At 45.9% G+C, this 14,880-nt stretch overlaps 2 protein-coding genes across 8 annotated transcripts in view; both read right to left on the reverse strand.

The window, feature by feature from the left end:
• The window catches only part of Rrm1 (ribonucleotide reductase catalytic subunit M1), a 33,053-nt gene extending 31,728 nt beyond the window's left edge, over positions 1 to 1,325 (reverse strand). The window contains exon 1 of the mRNA XM_046441800.2: positions 1,085 to 1,325. Within this exon, the coding sequence (XP_046297756.1) occupies positions 1,085 to 1,103 (19 nt within the window). The 5' untranslated portion in view covers positions 1,104 to 1,325. The remainder of the gene's footprint in view (positions 1 to 1,084) is intronic.
• Positions 1,326 to 2,414: 1,089 nt separating this feature from the next.
• Stim1 (stromal interaction molecule 1) overlaps positions 2,415 to 14,880 on the reverse strand; it is a 258,583-nt gene continuing 246,117 nt past the window's right edge. For 5 of the 7 annotated variants that reach the window (XM_046441805.2, XM_046441801.2, XM_046441804.2 and 2 more), the window contains exons 8-13: positions 13,243 to 13,410; positions 12,638 to 12,738; positions 12,137 to 12,372; positions 10,723 to 10,815; positions 8,513 to 8,579; positions 2,415 to 4,300 (exon numbers count right to left, since the gene is read on the reverse strand). In XM_046441805.2, coding sequence (XP_046297761.1) covers positions 3,784 to 4,300; positions 8,513 to 8,579; positions 10,723 to 10,815; positions 12,137 to 12,372; positions 12,638 to 12,738; positions 13,243 to 13,410 — 1,182 coding nt within the window. In that variant the 3' untranslated portion in view covers positions 2,415 to 3,783. Of the gene's footprint in view, positions 4,301 to 6,550; positions 6,588 to 8,512; positions 8,580 to 10,722; positions 10,816 to 12,136; positions 12,373 to 12,637; positions 12,739 to 13,242; positions 13,411 to 14,880 lie in introns of all 7 variants that reach the window. The other 2 variants (XM_058578504.1, XM_046441803.2) reach the window with 2 other exon arrangements.

Genomic DNA, 14,880 nt, shown 5'->3' on the forward strand with positions numbered 1-14,880 from the left:
GTGAGCAGTCCCCATCTTTGAAATGCTCACAGCCTAGAAGACAAAACAGAAACACCCAATCAACTAGTATTTAATAAATTCCTACAATTTCTAAATAACTTTGTTATTTTAAAAGGCAAGTAGACTGACCTCAAAAATCTGTTCCTACCTCTCATATGGCTCTCTGTTTTAAGTTATGTGTTGTTTTGTTTTTTCCAATCTTTCCTGAGGCAGAGATTACCTGCTTAGCAAAGAGCTGGGCACAAAGAAGGAATACAGCAAATCTAACAGGAAATAACTGTTGGAAAAGAATGCAAATCCCTCCTGGGTTCTTTCATTCTGTCAGAAGAAGCCTTGGCCCCCTTTCTTTGATCTCCTGTCTCTTCCCTTCATAGGGAAGACAGTCTCTGCCACAAACTCTCCTCTGGGACTGCTACTGGGACACAGGGCAACACAATGTCTCAAAGGACAAACTCTAGAGTGCTGCCTATGTCTGGAGTCTTTTTTTTACCCCACACGTCCACCCTCTTACCACAAAAGTGACAAGGAAAATGACAGGTGCCCGTTTAGAGGTCAAAGTCCATTCTTTCCTCGTTTTCTCCTGTGCTTAGGGCAGGTCACCAACCTCATGTTTTCATTTTCAAGTAAAACTTATCAGGTATGGGTCCGAACCCTGACTTCGCCATGAACTAACTGGGGGACACTGGGTCGGTCATCAAAACCTCTCTGAACTTGAGTTTCTTCATCTGTGTGGAGCCAATGATTGCTATCTCATACGCTATGGTAAGGAAGAACAAAATGCCTATAAAACGCTGACGCACACAGTAACCACTCGATGCCAGGAAGGAGTGATACTTTTGGAAGAAGTTAATGATGACAAAATTGAGGGAGTGCAGACCGAAGCCCAGAAGGAGGACGGAGGAGACAGACGGGAAACAGGCCGTGTTGGATGACAGGGCGGGAAGCCGCGGCGGGAAGGGCGGGAAGCGGCAGCAGCCGGCCGGGCGGCCCGCCGGCGGGAGAGGGTAAGTGCTTGGGCAGCAGCAGCCCACGTCCCCAATCTTCCTCCTCACCCACCCGCGGCCTCCCCGGACCCCTCACTCACCTCGCTTGATCACATGCATTGCAGCTAGTGGCAGGAGTGGTGAGGAATCCGAGACCGGGCGGCAGTTCCAAAACGCCAGCAGGATCGAGACAGTGGCAGAGTGTGAAGGGTTGGCTCCAAGAAGCTGCTCAGGCACCGAGAGTAGAACTTGGGCACAGACAGCACTTTCCCCACCAGTGCAGAGGCGCAAAAATCCGAACTCCTTCCCGCTCCCGCCACCAATGACGCGCAAAGCAGCGCGACGCAGCTTGTATGACGTCGTCGACACCGCCCACGCCCAGAATCGAATTGGCAGAAATTGACTCCAGGAAGTCAGTTTCGCCCTGCAGCCGCCATGTTGATCATGGGCAACAGGAGACGTTTCCCCTCCCACGGCCACATTAGCGGAGGGAGGCCTGGCGGGAACGCAGTTCTCCCGCCGCCATGTTGAGTGTGGGCAAAGCCGAGTCCGAGGCCCTGGGGTCTGACGTAAACGTAAAGCCCGCCAGACTCGGCCCCACTCCTCTTTCTCCAGAGCCCCGCCTAGTCACGCAGTGTAAGTATTTTTGAAATCTCAACAAAACCCCAACCATCCAGAACACTTTTTTTGATTTCGACTGTTAGGATAGTCCCCCAAACCGCCGTGGGCTGAAGCTTAGCATCCGTGGCCAGACAGCCAGGAGCGTCAAGGGTCTCAGGTCGGCGAGAAGCCGGACTCTCAAGAATTGGAGGAAAGCCATGCTAGGAATTGGGAACCCTGCGAGATTTTTAAGCAAAGCCATGACCCATTTGCTTTTTGAGGTCTCAAGTGGACAGTGGCAAAGAGAGGGCGAGCAATAAAGCAGTTGTTGCCTTGTGAACATCGGATGGCGTTGGGCCTGAACATAGATGGTAAGAAGACCTGAAAGTCTTACTATATACAAGGCTGATATAAAAGCTTCTGTTTTAGGCTACACAAACTCATCTTTATGAAATCTGTCTGTGGCATCCTTCCCCTAAAAGCTTCCACGACCTCTCATTCGTTCCTCACTGCTCTCCAGATGTTGCCCAAGCTCCCCATGAAGTACTTCCAAATCATAGGTCGTCATTGGTGAAGCTATAGGATCATGACAGCCTAGAAATAGGATTGGCAAGGTTTAAGAAATAAAACTATGCCCCAAATATTGCGTAGGACATAATTGTTCCAAAAAGTTACTTTTTATCTGAAGTTAAAATTAACTATTTAGTACATAACTACCCAGATTGCTTTCAGGTATGTGCTTTTGCGTTTCATTTTCCCAGGGTAAAATAATCTCTTCATCTCTTGTCTGTTAAACCACAAAGACACAATGAGAGTCAAAACCAACAGAGGTTAAAATCTCCTACATGCTTTATTGGACTTCAAAGAGTCTTATGAAATAACACAGAAAAACCCATGTGAGGGTGTCCAGGGGATACAAGGCAGTCTGGAGCCTAGCACCCTCCTAAGACCAGCCCTAGGTGCACCCACCCCAGGCCCAAAATAGGATCCCAGGATAAAGGCATGGCAGAATGGGGCATAGGGGAAAAATACTTTTACAGCCATAGCAAAAACAGGTAAAAGAGAGAGTTGTCTAGAAGATGGAAAGGTTGGGGGGAAGTGATCACACAACAGCCTTCACATATACCATCTCCCTTTGCCATCCCTTCCCCAAATTGGTTGTGTCCATTTTGGCCCAGGCTATGCAGTAATATGAAAATGGGGTCTAAGTGGGAGTATGCTGTGCAGGCACTTGGGAAATTCAGGAGATTTGTTTTAAACTGTTTTGTCTTTTTGGTTCAAATACAGCAACATCCTTGTCCAGCAGCTCCAGGGCTCCACAAGAACCCTCTGTTACAACTGTGGTTCCCATAGCCAGGGAAGCCAATTGTTTTAAGCCCAAGGAGTATACTTGGGGATGCTTTGAGGCAGCACCTCTTAGAGACGAACACTCCTACAGTATGGGGGAGCAGGGTAAAGGGAGGCAGATGTGGATGCAACGAGAGAAAAGGTGACTGCCTTATAGCCCATGGCTCTGGCATTCAGTCTTCCTCCAACTAAGAGAGGTCTCTCCCAGTCCATCCCTAGCCTGGCCTCTCTCCAAAACTCTGGTGACTTGTTCTCTGGGAATTGGTTCACTCCCCTATGGATCCCTAGAGACCTGAGTAAGCCCCAGCATGAGGTTCTCTTCAGCCCACCATACTCCCAAAGAACAAATGTCACATATTAGGCCCTTGGCCCCAGTCAGGGGCCAACAGAACCACTATACATGGGTAAAGAGATATGAGGCACGAGTGTCAGAAGTTATTCCTCCTGTTTTCCCCACAACTGCTAGGGGAAGTTGGGATATGGTGGGAGGGAGGAGCCTGAAAGCAGGAGACAGAGAAACAAAAAACCAAACCTCAAAAATGGGACAGCAGACAGAAGCTGGACCCCAGAGGAGCTGGGAGCTGAAGGAACAGCAACTAAGACATGCACTGAAGTGGAGAGGGAGTGACAGCAGCAGCCCACGGTTGGGAGGGAAGCAGGGCAGGCAGGCTTCGGTGGTCAGTTAATAAATAATGATGAAGGACCAAGGATGGAGGCAGCAGGTATGTACAGTACCCAGGCCCCTGGGCCAGACCTTCAATGCCCCAATCTAGGGGCCAGATATTTCGAAGGAAGGGAAGGCAGAAGACCCAGGGAAGGACAAGCTGTCTCACAACTGCCACCCCCATCCTGCCTATTTCTTAAGAGGCTTCTTAAAAATTTTTAGGGGAAACTTCTTCCTGCCTGGACTGGAGTCTGTCTCCTCACCAATAGAACCATTATCCTCCTCGGCCACAGCCTTCTTGCCAGCCAAGTGGGGAATGCGTGTGTTTCGGCTGGCCTGCAGGACTCGGCTGTCCCCAACTGGAGATGGTGTGTCTGGGTCTGGGGAACTCGGGCCATGAGAACTGGAAGAATCCAAAGGTGGGGAGCCACCAGATGGGGCTGAGGGGCTCAGCTCCATCAGGCTATGGGCCTTGTCCAGCCCATGGTTCAGCGCCAGTAATGCCTTCTTGGCCAGGGCAGGGCTGTCAGGCAGTTTCTCCACCAGGCATCCTGGGTGAACCCCCTCAATCAGCCGGTGGCTACCATTGGAAGTCATCACATTGACAGCCTCATCTGCAGCACGGCCCATTTGAGGAGGCTTGGGGGCCATACGCTGGCGGTCACTCGTGTGGAGGGAGGACTCCGAATCGGAATGGGTCAAATCCCTGCAAGAAATGGGATGAGAGGAAGAAAAGGACATATATAGGATAGGGAGATGGGAAAAAGTGAAGAAGAGAAAGGGACAACATGAGAAGACAAGAACAGGGTAGGAAAATGGAGGCAGGAGAGAGAAATAGGATGAATAGGCAGATGGAAGGAGAGGAATGAGTAATGGAAGTTGAATAAGCCATTAGTACAGGATACAAAGGAGGCAGAAATAGGGAATGGAGTAGATTGAAGAAGAGACAGGAAAATATGAGAATTGTAAAGGAAGAGAAGCAGGTAGAAATAAGAACCACCAGGAGGAGAAAGAAAGGAAAAAGTGATGGGAAGAGAAGAGGTGGACAAAACAAAAACAAATGTCATTATACCATCATCTGTCAGGCAAAGGGCTTTTAAATACCTGAGCCCCATCCCTGCTGAATTCAAAGGTCCAAACTGTTGCACCCATAGGCTTAAACCCCACAGGTAACCTCCTCTGGATGCCATAGCTAGCTAATGTTCTTCCCTCTATCCCAAGTATTGGGGATTGAACCCAAGGGTGCTCTACCACTGAACTACATCCCCAGCTCTTTTTATTTCTTGAGATAAGGTCTCACTAAGTTACTGAAGCTGGCCTCCTGCCTCAGCCTCCTGAGTCATTGGGATTACAGGCATGTGCCACTTCACCCAGCCTTGGCTAGGTTTCTTAGGACTCAGTCCTCTACTAACATAGAACCTACATGTTGTTCTGAGTCACTTTTCATGCCTTCCTCCCCCACTTACTCCTGCCACGCCCCGGAATACATCCAGTTTGGGCCAGGCCCCAAGGAACACAGCACATGCAGTCAATGGTCCTGACCCAGGCTAGGGAGGAGAAGTTAGAAAAGCCTTGCAAACAATCCTTCACTCACACCAAAAGGCCAAGTTGCTGTCTCTTCCTACCTTCTCACAGGATATAAAGGAGATCACAGAGAAGTGTTATAGAGTTCAACACCAAGTGCATGGTGGAGCAGGAAGGGTGGGGTCTGTTTCAGAGCTCTGCTGACAGGGAGAATATAGAGAGGCATAGAAAAGACAGTATGTTGGCCTTTAAGGAGCAGGAGTTCAGAAGAGCTCTGGACTCCTCTGTGTGATCTTGGACAAGTCATCTAACCTTGCTGGTCCTCACTTTTGGCCCAATGAAGAAAATACCAGTTTAATCATCTAAAAATATTGTTTGGAGGATGAAAAACACTTGAAAATATATAAAGTACTGTGGGAATGAAGATGATGAGGCCAGTCAAGCTGGGAGGTCCATATGGGGGCCAGTCACAAGAGGCTTTCTTTGCAAGGCTGAGTTATGTGAACATGCCACTGCACAATGGACATGCACACACAGAGTCTAGTCCAGGAGCTTGAGACCCTTTAAGGGGCTGGCTGTTTCAAGGCAGAATATAAACCAATTTCAGATGCCACTGCATCTGCCTCTATAGACAAAAGGGTAGATATGGGGATTCCCTACCAATTCTGAACCCAGTTTCTGCTTTCCGAGAGGCAAAGGAGAGGAGAGGAATCCATCTGAGTGGGAGAGGAGAGCATCATAGGACCCCAAAAGGAGAAGGCCAATAGTTACAAGTTAGGGAGGGTACCAGGTCCCTTTAGTAGATAAACAGGGGGTTAACTCATAGCTATCATAGGTTTAGTTATCAAGGAATCAAGCAGCAACCCCATGGACTAGTAGTATCTTCCAGACTCAAGGGACAGCAGAAAATTATTCCATTTCTAGGTTTCATGCTACAAATACTGTTTTAGCCACATAATCTAGTATTCACAAATATTTAGTCTCTCATTTGATTTTATATATCTGACACTGGTCCTTGCTTCTATCTAAACGTGTCCTTGTTTTGCTAAGCTCCCAAATGATCTTCTCCCTACCCTGCCTTCTCCATACATATATAATCCATTGGGAAAGTGCTAAAGAAATTCTAAGGAGCAACCACACTGACTAGAGATCTTCTAAGCTAAGAAAGTAATGTCCTAAGAGCCTAGTTTTCTAACACCAAAGAAAAAAGGTCAAAAGGTTGGGGGTCTCCCAGTCTCATCACTTCTGGCTCATAGTCCCATTTTGTCTTGATTCCCACCCTTCTATGCTTCTAAAAGCTAAGACTGCCGAATAAATATAAAGCCCACTGAGGGAGGCTCACTTTCCCTTCCTCAATCTTTGAAACCCTTCAGGCCAGGATGACCCTCCCCAAAGGCTAGACTGCCTTGGACTCCCATCCCATGTTACTAACCTTACTAGAGAGCCTGTTTGCCTTTAGAGATGATCCTCTGGTGCATGGTGCAAAAGAAAATTAAGTAGTGAACAGGCCAGGTGGATGCAGGTAGCTCTCCCACCCCTTCATCCCCAATGCCCTCAGCTTAGGCCTTGGTGCATGAGATTCACAGCATCCCCTAGCTTCCCCAACCCAATTCAGTCCTCTCCGTCTGTATTAGAGTTGTTTCCCTTTCTAGGCTTCTGGATGAAAATGAGGATGAAAGTGAAGATAGGCAGCTCTTTGTGACAAAAAAAAAAAAAGGAAGATCCCTCATAGATAACTTTCCAGAGTCTTAAGGGTTAGAGCTAGAGAGATGAGTATCCAGAGTGAGGTAGGACCAAAAGAAAGCAACAAACATCCAGGACTAGGCCAAAATCACTTCAGGAATATGAGATATTTCCAAATAGCAAGACTTTCTCAGGGTCCCCTAAGCTTCTTCCAGGAAGTCAAGGCTATACTACTTCTGACCTTAGCCTGGTATTCTTGAAGTATTAGCAGGGAAAGTTCCTGCAGATGCCAGACCAGGCTGCAGGAGAAAGTTTTTCATCAATTCCTTTCCTGTTCATTATTGAGACCGCAGAGAAGATAAATGTATCCAACAGAGTCTCCTGAAATGGAAAGCCAAGTTCTAGTCTATGCTCTGCTCCCAATTAGCTGTGGGACCTGGGGAACATTACCTTTCAGAACCTTCACTTTCTGCTCTGAAAAATGAGTATTTTAATACCTATCCAACTTTTGTCCAAAACCTCCAAACATATTCAAGACTCATTCAATCACTGAAGCTGAAACAAAGTGTCATGCTACATTCCTCTCTTTCCTTTACCTCTCTAGTCAGTTACCAAATTATTTGTTTCTTTTCATCCCAAGATCCTGATTACCTCCCCTAGTGGTCTACTACAATGACTTCTGAATTCTTCCTTTTCTTCCTACATACAAACCACTAAAAATGTTATTTCTAAAAGCAAATTTGATCAATTCTCTTTCTTTTAAAACTCTTTTTGCCATTCTCTATCTCCTAAAGGGTAAAAGCCAAAATCCATAGCTTTTCTGAGATTTTCATCGTTCTAGCCTCTGCGTATAATGTTTCCTCTGCCTAGAATACTTTCTCTTCCCTGTAAACAGGGTGTTAGCACAAATGTCATCTCCTTTGTGAAGCGTTCCCCCAAGGTACACACTGTTAGTCACTCCTCCTTCCTCAACACCCCCATAGCACTTATCAGACTGTTCCATAATTATTCATGGATCAGACTGTAGTTCATGATGACTGGAATTGTATCTTATCATCTAAAAATGAATCCCCATGTCCAGAAGAACCTGGCACAGAGTAGACATCGATATATGCTTATTGAAGGAGTAAAGGAAGCAGGGGCCCCACTGAGAATCATAATGCATGTAGAAGAACATAGTTTAGGCAAAAGTGCTATAGGATCATGGGGAAGAATCAGCAAACCCCACACAGAGAAGGGAAGAAAGGTGTAGGAAATTTCTGATCTTAAAAGGGAGCCCCACAGCTGGGAAAGAACAGGACAAGGAGAAAATTCCCCACTGCACACATCCCCAAAGTTGACCAAGCAGCAGCCAACAGGCAAAGGCCAAGGTAAAAGCAGCAGGAAGGGAAGGAAGAAAGAGAAGAGAGACAGCTGATACCCCAAGCTCTCTGAATGCCCAGGCATCACAGCGGTGCTGTCAGAAGGGGGTGGGTCAGGGTAGGGATCCATCTGGAGGAAATCGGAAGTGCTGTGGGGATAATAAATAGGGTGGACATGGACGGTGGTGATGGTGGTGGTAGTGGAAGAGGAACAGGAAGAAGAAGCAGAGGCAGATGGTGGGCTGGTCCCGAGGCCTTCAGAACTGAAAGACTGTCCAGATGAAAGGCTGCGCATTCGCCGCAGAGAGACCCGGCTCGTCAAGAAGTGGCCAGCCTCGCCCTCTACCAACCTCTGAGATCCTAGGCCATGCTGTGGTTCCGTCAGGCGCTGCCGGACACTGCTCTGCAGGCTGGGGGCTGCAAGGAGAGTGGAGAAAGTGTGAGAAAGGGCCAATTCCCTTTGGGCAGCAGGCAAGCAGGTGGCCATATAGAAATGCCTGCTGGAGATCACTCTGGGTCTTTGATGCCCAATCTAAAGAATGGGGTACCACCTCCCAAAAACCTCCCACCAGGGGTCCTAAAAGGATGGGAAATTGAAGATGAAGTGCCCAGGTCAGTTTTAGTGGGAACTCCAATGGAAGGAGACCTAAGACCAATGTCACTATAAAGGGAGGTGGTAAGGCAGTTAGTGGGAGGACATAGGCAGGGAAGGGTAGAACAGGAATTTGGAGCAAGGTCCGGGAGAGCACTAAGAACCAGCCTTTTCAGAATGCCAACTTCAGGAAATAACTTGTAACTTAGACAAGGACTTACACACAAACATTTTCACCAGATCACTATTAATAATTGTATGAAAGTAAACATAAAGGTAGGACAACGGGAAAACAAGAATACATATACTATAGGGATATTAAAAGTGAGACTCATGCCAGGTGTGGTGGCGCACGCCTGTAATCCCAGTGGCTCAACAGGCTGAGACAGGAGGATTTGCAAGTTCAAAGCCAGCCTCAGCAAAAAGCAAGGTGCTCAGCAACTCAGTGAGATCCTGTCTCTAAATAAAACACAAAAAGGGCTGTGTATGTGGTTAAGTGGTTAAGTAGGTTCAATCCTCAATCCCTGGTACCAAAAAAAAAAAAAAGTGAGATTTTAAAAACAGAAAAATACCTGTTGAAATGCTCAGGGGAAGAAAAAGGATTAAAAAAAAAATAATAAGCATATGTAGCCAGGCATGGTGGCACATGCCTGTAATCTCAGCAACTCAAGAGCCTGAGATAGGAAGATCACAGGTTCAAAACCAGCCTCAGCAACTTAGCAAGGCTGTAAGCAACCTAGTGTGAGACCTAGACTTAAAAATAGACAACGTAAAAAAAAAAAAAAAGAGTGGCTCAGTAGTTAAGTGCCCTTGGATCTAATCCCTGGTACCAAAAAAAAAAAAAAAAAAAAAGAAAGAAAGAAAAAAGTATATTTAATAACACTGAACTTTGGTTTTAAAACACTAGAGTTTGAGACCAGACCTTTCCACTTCTAGCTTGATCTTATAAAAGTTACATCTCATTTCAATTCATAATTTGTAAAAGTCTGCAGTGTTGTTCTGATACTTCAAAGTAATATCTTTAAATACCTATCATAGATCATAGCACTCAATAAATGGTTGTGGTTATCATTACCTTCACTGTTTTAAAATTTTCACAGATAAAAGACTAAAAAAACAAGTGCTCAGCTATGGTGAGACTATGAATGCCTTTTCGATACTACTATTTACCCTTTTTTACTCTACATATTTCTCTAATATGCATGTAAACAACCATGATCCATCTCTTGGATCAATTCTGCTAATCAGGCTCTTGGAAGATGAAAACCACCATGCCCAGTGAAGGGGTAGCTGGACACCAGTAACTTACGAATGTGCCAGAGCATCCAGCTTTGGCTCAATCCCAGCTCAAACTGAAAAATAAATGTAGACCTTTGTCTCTTTTCCTTCACCCTGAGAGATTAGCTGCCCTGATTTCTCCTGAAGATGTGAGAAAGGCCCAGGTTAAAAGGGTGGCAGAAGCCTTGGAAGGGACTCTAGGAAAAAGCACAGTTACATAGTGATAGAGAGTTGGAAGGCAGGGCTTCTATGGCTGGTGGCCTTCAAGGCATTAGAAAGAGGCTGAAGAGAAAAAGGAAGCCCATAATATGAAGGGGAAGAAGAAGGAAGAAGGTAGAAACAGGAAGGAGGTGAGAAACCTGAAAAAGAAAAAAGAAAGGCCTGGTTTTTCCTTCCTTCTTTCCCTCCCAGCCCAGCTGGAAGAAAGGCAACTAAGACACCTGTGTCACTGGGCTGAAGGGAGAGCCAAAGATTTTCATCACTATGAATATTCTCTCTCCAGCTCTTGACTGAGCAGGCTGATTCTTCTCACCCCCGAACCCTCCCTGCAGTTAGTAAGGATGGTGCTGAGGGGACAAAGGGAGCAAGCAGGGATGTGAGGCAGGCAGGAAAGGGGGTCCATGGGGGTAGGAGTGTTGGTTTAGTCCCAAAAGTTGGAAAAAACAAAAGCCCCAAAGGGGCTCCTCAAACCCGGGTATTTCCAGAGGGACTGATCATCCGAGCCGGCGGATGTAGAGCAGAGAGAGCGGTCACTGAACCTACGCCCCATCAGCCAGGCAGCATCTAGGGTCAACACCCAGGCCAAAAGGAGAAGAGAATCTGATTTATGGAGGGCTTCAGCCTGCCCATCAATGAGAGATGGGAAAAGCTGGGGACAGGGCATGGATTAATCGCTCAGAGCTAATTAAGGTCCCTTTCAACCTGTAGAACATAGGAACATGTAAACTGTCAAGGCAGGATCCAGCTCTACCTGTCTATGATCCAAATCTTCGTAGCCCTTTCGCTAAAATCCTAATGAGATACCAGATCAGGGAGACAAAGAGACTTGGCTAGGGGCAAAGTATCACTGTGAAATTTACAAATAAATTTTGTTTAGAGTGAGGATCCAGCCCAAGGAAAGGATCTAGCCTTCTGAAAGTGAGTCCCTAAACAAGCCATGGCTTTCTGCCATTCCCCCTGAACTGGTGCCACAATAGCTTTACCATAAGGCCTATTATGTTTAACTAAAATAACCTGTCATCCAAAAGGAAAATTCAGTGGTGGGTCAATAAAGGAAAAGTCCCATCATTTACTAAGGAATTCACCTAGAATGTTGTTCCTTTTGGCGTGGCTCTACTCACTCTCATCACTTGCAAGGGAGAGGGAAGGCCCAGGACAGAGAATGGGGAGGTTCAAGAGCTCAGATGGAAAGCAAGACATGCTTGTGTAGGAGGTCCCTCCTGGGCAAAAATGTCTTCCCAGCTGGGAGACTTTAAAGGTATATCACTTTAAGGGACTGTTGCTTAATGGGGCCTCCCACAAAAAGGCAAAGAGAAGAGAAACATCATTCCATTCATCTGTTTTAGCAATTCAAATAAGGAAAATAAATAAATGCAATGAAATGAATGCCATTTTTCATAGTGAATCAAAATCCCTAAAGAAAATTATTTTTATAAAAGTAGATAGCTGGGGAGAGGAGGGAGGATAAATAGGAAAACAAAGAATGAAGAGAAACACATTTAACACAATCAGCCCAGGACAAACAGGGCAAATAGCAAGGAAAAACCATCAAAAGGACAACTATTAAAAAAAAAAAACCCTGGGCTGGGGATGTGGCTCAAGCGGTAGCGCGCTCGCCTGCCATGCGTGTGGCTCGGGTTCGCACCACATACAAACAAAGATGTTGTGTCGGCCGAAAACTAAAAAAAAATATTAAAATTCTCTAAAAAAAAAAAATTTAAAAAAAAAACCCTGGTGTGAATTGTGCTTTATTAACCAAGGTCATGAGGTGAAGTGTTTCCCTGGTTATCCATCCCATGTGCTATTTAAGCCCAGCAGAGGCCACGGACTTTTCAGCGTGTATCAAAGATTCCTTTCCTCAAACTCCACCAATGAGGTCACCTACACTGCATGGACAACGGTGACACAATTTCCTCATCCATGTCATCCACGTCGTCGGTCATGATGAAGTGGGTGGGGTTTGGGCGTGTACTGCCCATCCAGCTGGGATCTATATTGAGGGCAGCTACCAGTGAGTGCATGCCAGGGTTATTAACAATCTGGAAACCACAGAGGATCTCGATCTGTTGCCAGCGGTGCAGGCGCTCCCTCAGTGCTGCTGTCACCTCGCTCAGGGCTTGCCTGAAGACAAATAAAAGACAACTATAGTCATGGACTGGATGGGAGTCCAAAAAGAATGAGGCCTCTTTTCAGAGAAACAAGCTGGAGGTATGTGTGTGAATTATAAACCCAATAAACTTATAAACAAGGTGGGAGCTGAATCAGGCCTAGGGTGGGAGAGCAGAACTGTCACTCCCCCATAAGGAAATGGATTAGAAGCTCTATATGCCCTTAAATTCTAAAGGTAGTATGGACATTGCCAGAGTTGATAACTGGTGCTACTTACTTAGCTGTTAGGATTTTATGATCCACATCATCCAGGGAAGAGCTGTGGGCCACATGGAAGGTACCAAAGAGTGTGTTTCTCTTCTTTTTTATCTTCTCAGCCTGCAAAGATGAGGCCCCCAGCTTAAAGAGAGCAGGATTAGAGGTTGAAAGAAATGAGAAAGGGCTTCCTGTGACTGGGTTCCCTTTCTCTTAACACATCTTGGGCTGCCCAAGGAAGAGAAAGATGGGAAGGGAAAATGAAGGCAGTGGGAGGGAATAAAGGAAAAGAGGAAAGAAGCTAAAGGATTCCCTGTCAGGAAGGAGAACCTCTGTCCAAACAACAGCCTGGGCCTGGGAGACCTTTCCCTCTACCTGCTTCCACTTGCTTCATCTTTCCCAGAAGGCAGGAGGGTGTACCCATACACCCTTATTCCCTCCTCCAGAAGCTTAGGACATTATCAGGAGCTGTACATCAGGAAAAGAAATAGAACCCACCACAGGATATCTCTTTGCCCAAAGGGAGGTATAAGATGAGGCAAAGAAGAGAAAGAGGGCTGGGAAAACAGAGAAGGGTGGGGAGGTAAGAAGGGGGCAGAAGGAGGACCACAGAAGGGCAGGTCTTACCCCCTCCTTAGCCACCAGCAGCTGCTTCTCAGCATTTTGCTTCTTGATGTTGTAGTACTGCACCTCCACCTCATGTGTCAGCTGTAGCCACTTCTGAAGGGCCTCTGGAGCATACCATGAGCTGTGTGATTCCAGCTCCTTCTCTGCTTTTCTCAAGGCCTCCCGAACCTATACAAACAAAAGAATGTGAGGGTTTTTTTTTTTTTTTTTTACTGATTCTTTGTTTACTGATACCCTTTCCAACATCTCTCTATGATGCTTCAGAATTCCGAGCTTTTATCTGCCTTACAACTTGCTCAGGAAGGAGAAAGGGCAAGCATTGTTCTTCAATTTCATGTATAAGGAAATAAGCTCAGAGAAGGAAAGTAACCTACTCAAGATCACACAGTCAATAGGGTCAACCAGAATTCAAAGAGATATTTTTTGCTCCCATTCTAGGGTACTCTTCTATCACATCAGCTGACACTCCTCATCATGTATCTTCCCTAATCTCTTCAGGAACAGGTCACTTGGGGCATCACCTTACTAAGAGTTAGGATCTATGCTTGGGCCTCAAAATAGCACAACGTGGCAGGAAAGTACTTGGTTAGGAAATTGTGTCATTTGCAGAAAATGGGTGAACCTAGAGACCATCAGACTCAGAAAGTCAGACTCAAGACAAGTACTATCTGTTTTCTCTCATATCTGGAAGTTGTGGGGTAGGGCAGGAAGAGGATGTCATGAATGTAGAAGAGAGACCATCAGTGTAGAGGAAGGTAAGGAGAGGTACTGGGGAGTAAAATCAATCATTTTATGTTATATGCATATACAAATATGCCTCAGTGGAAGCCACTCTTCTATATAATTAATATGCACCAATAAAAAAGGGGGGAAAAAGTATTCAGTTGGGAATCTGAAATCTAGTTCTGGTCCCTGGTCTGTCACTTGATGGCTGTGTGACCTTGTGTTTTCTTAGAAGATCTTAATTTATGGGAGTAGAACCTTTCTTCCATACAAATCCAAACCATCTGTAAAGGGGTGATTTCAGAAGAGAGTGGGCTATTTTTTGTGGAAGATATGTAAACAAATCATGTCAGATGATTCCTAACCCAGGAGTACATTAGCCTTAAAGCTCTCCAAAGTCATTTCAAGCCTACATCCGAAGTCTATGATCTCTCTGTAAACAGGGCAGGTAGTCTTTGAAAAGTACTCTGAGATGGAAATAAAATGAGTTTTCCCATACCTAACTTAGGTAATGCCAACAGAGGTCCAGAAATGAAGGAACCAATGTATAAGTAGAAATCTCCTCACTGACTTTCTCTATAAGGGGCACACAATAAGGCAGATTGACACAAAGCACACAAGTGTGAAAGGCCTGAAAGTATACACACACATTACATACACTGGATTCCTTACTATCTCACTCAGGCTACCAGTATAAGTGATCCCCAACTCTCCCAGCTGGATGCTAACCTTCAGCTGTTCAGAATCCCAGAGTGCTCAAGATTGAGAACAGTCTCATAATCTCCAACTTCAGCCACTGAGGCCGTGTATCCCACAGCCTAACCCAGGCCAGGAGGGTCTTAGTAAAGGACAGGACACCTTTCTTCCTGTGAGAGCCAGTGAAAGCATCAATCTTCATTTGATTTAGGATCTTGG

Source organism: Marmota monax, unplaced genomic scaffold (assembly GCF_021218885.2).
Source record: "Marmota monax isolate L192 unplaced genomic scaffold, Marmota_monax_Labrador192_F-V1.1 WCK01_AAM20220418_F8-fsc00068, whole genome shotgun sequence".
Taxonomy (NCBI): Eukaryota; Metazoa; Chordata; class Mammalia; order Rodentia; family Sciuridae; genus Marmota; species Marmota monax.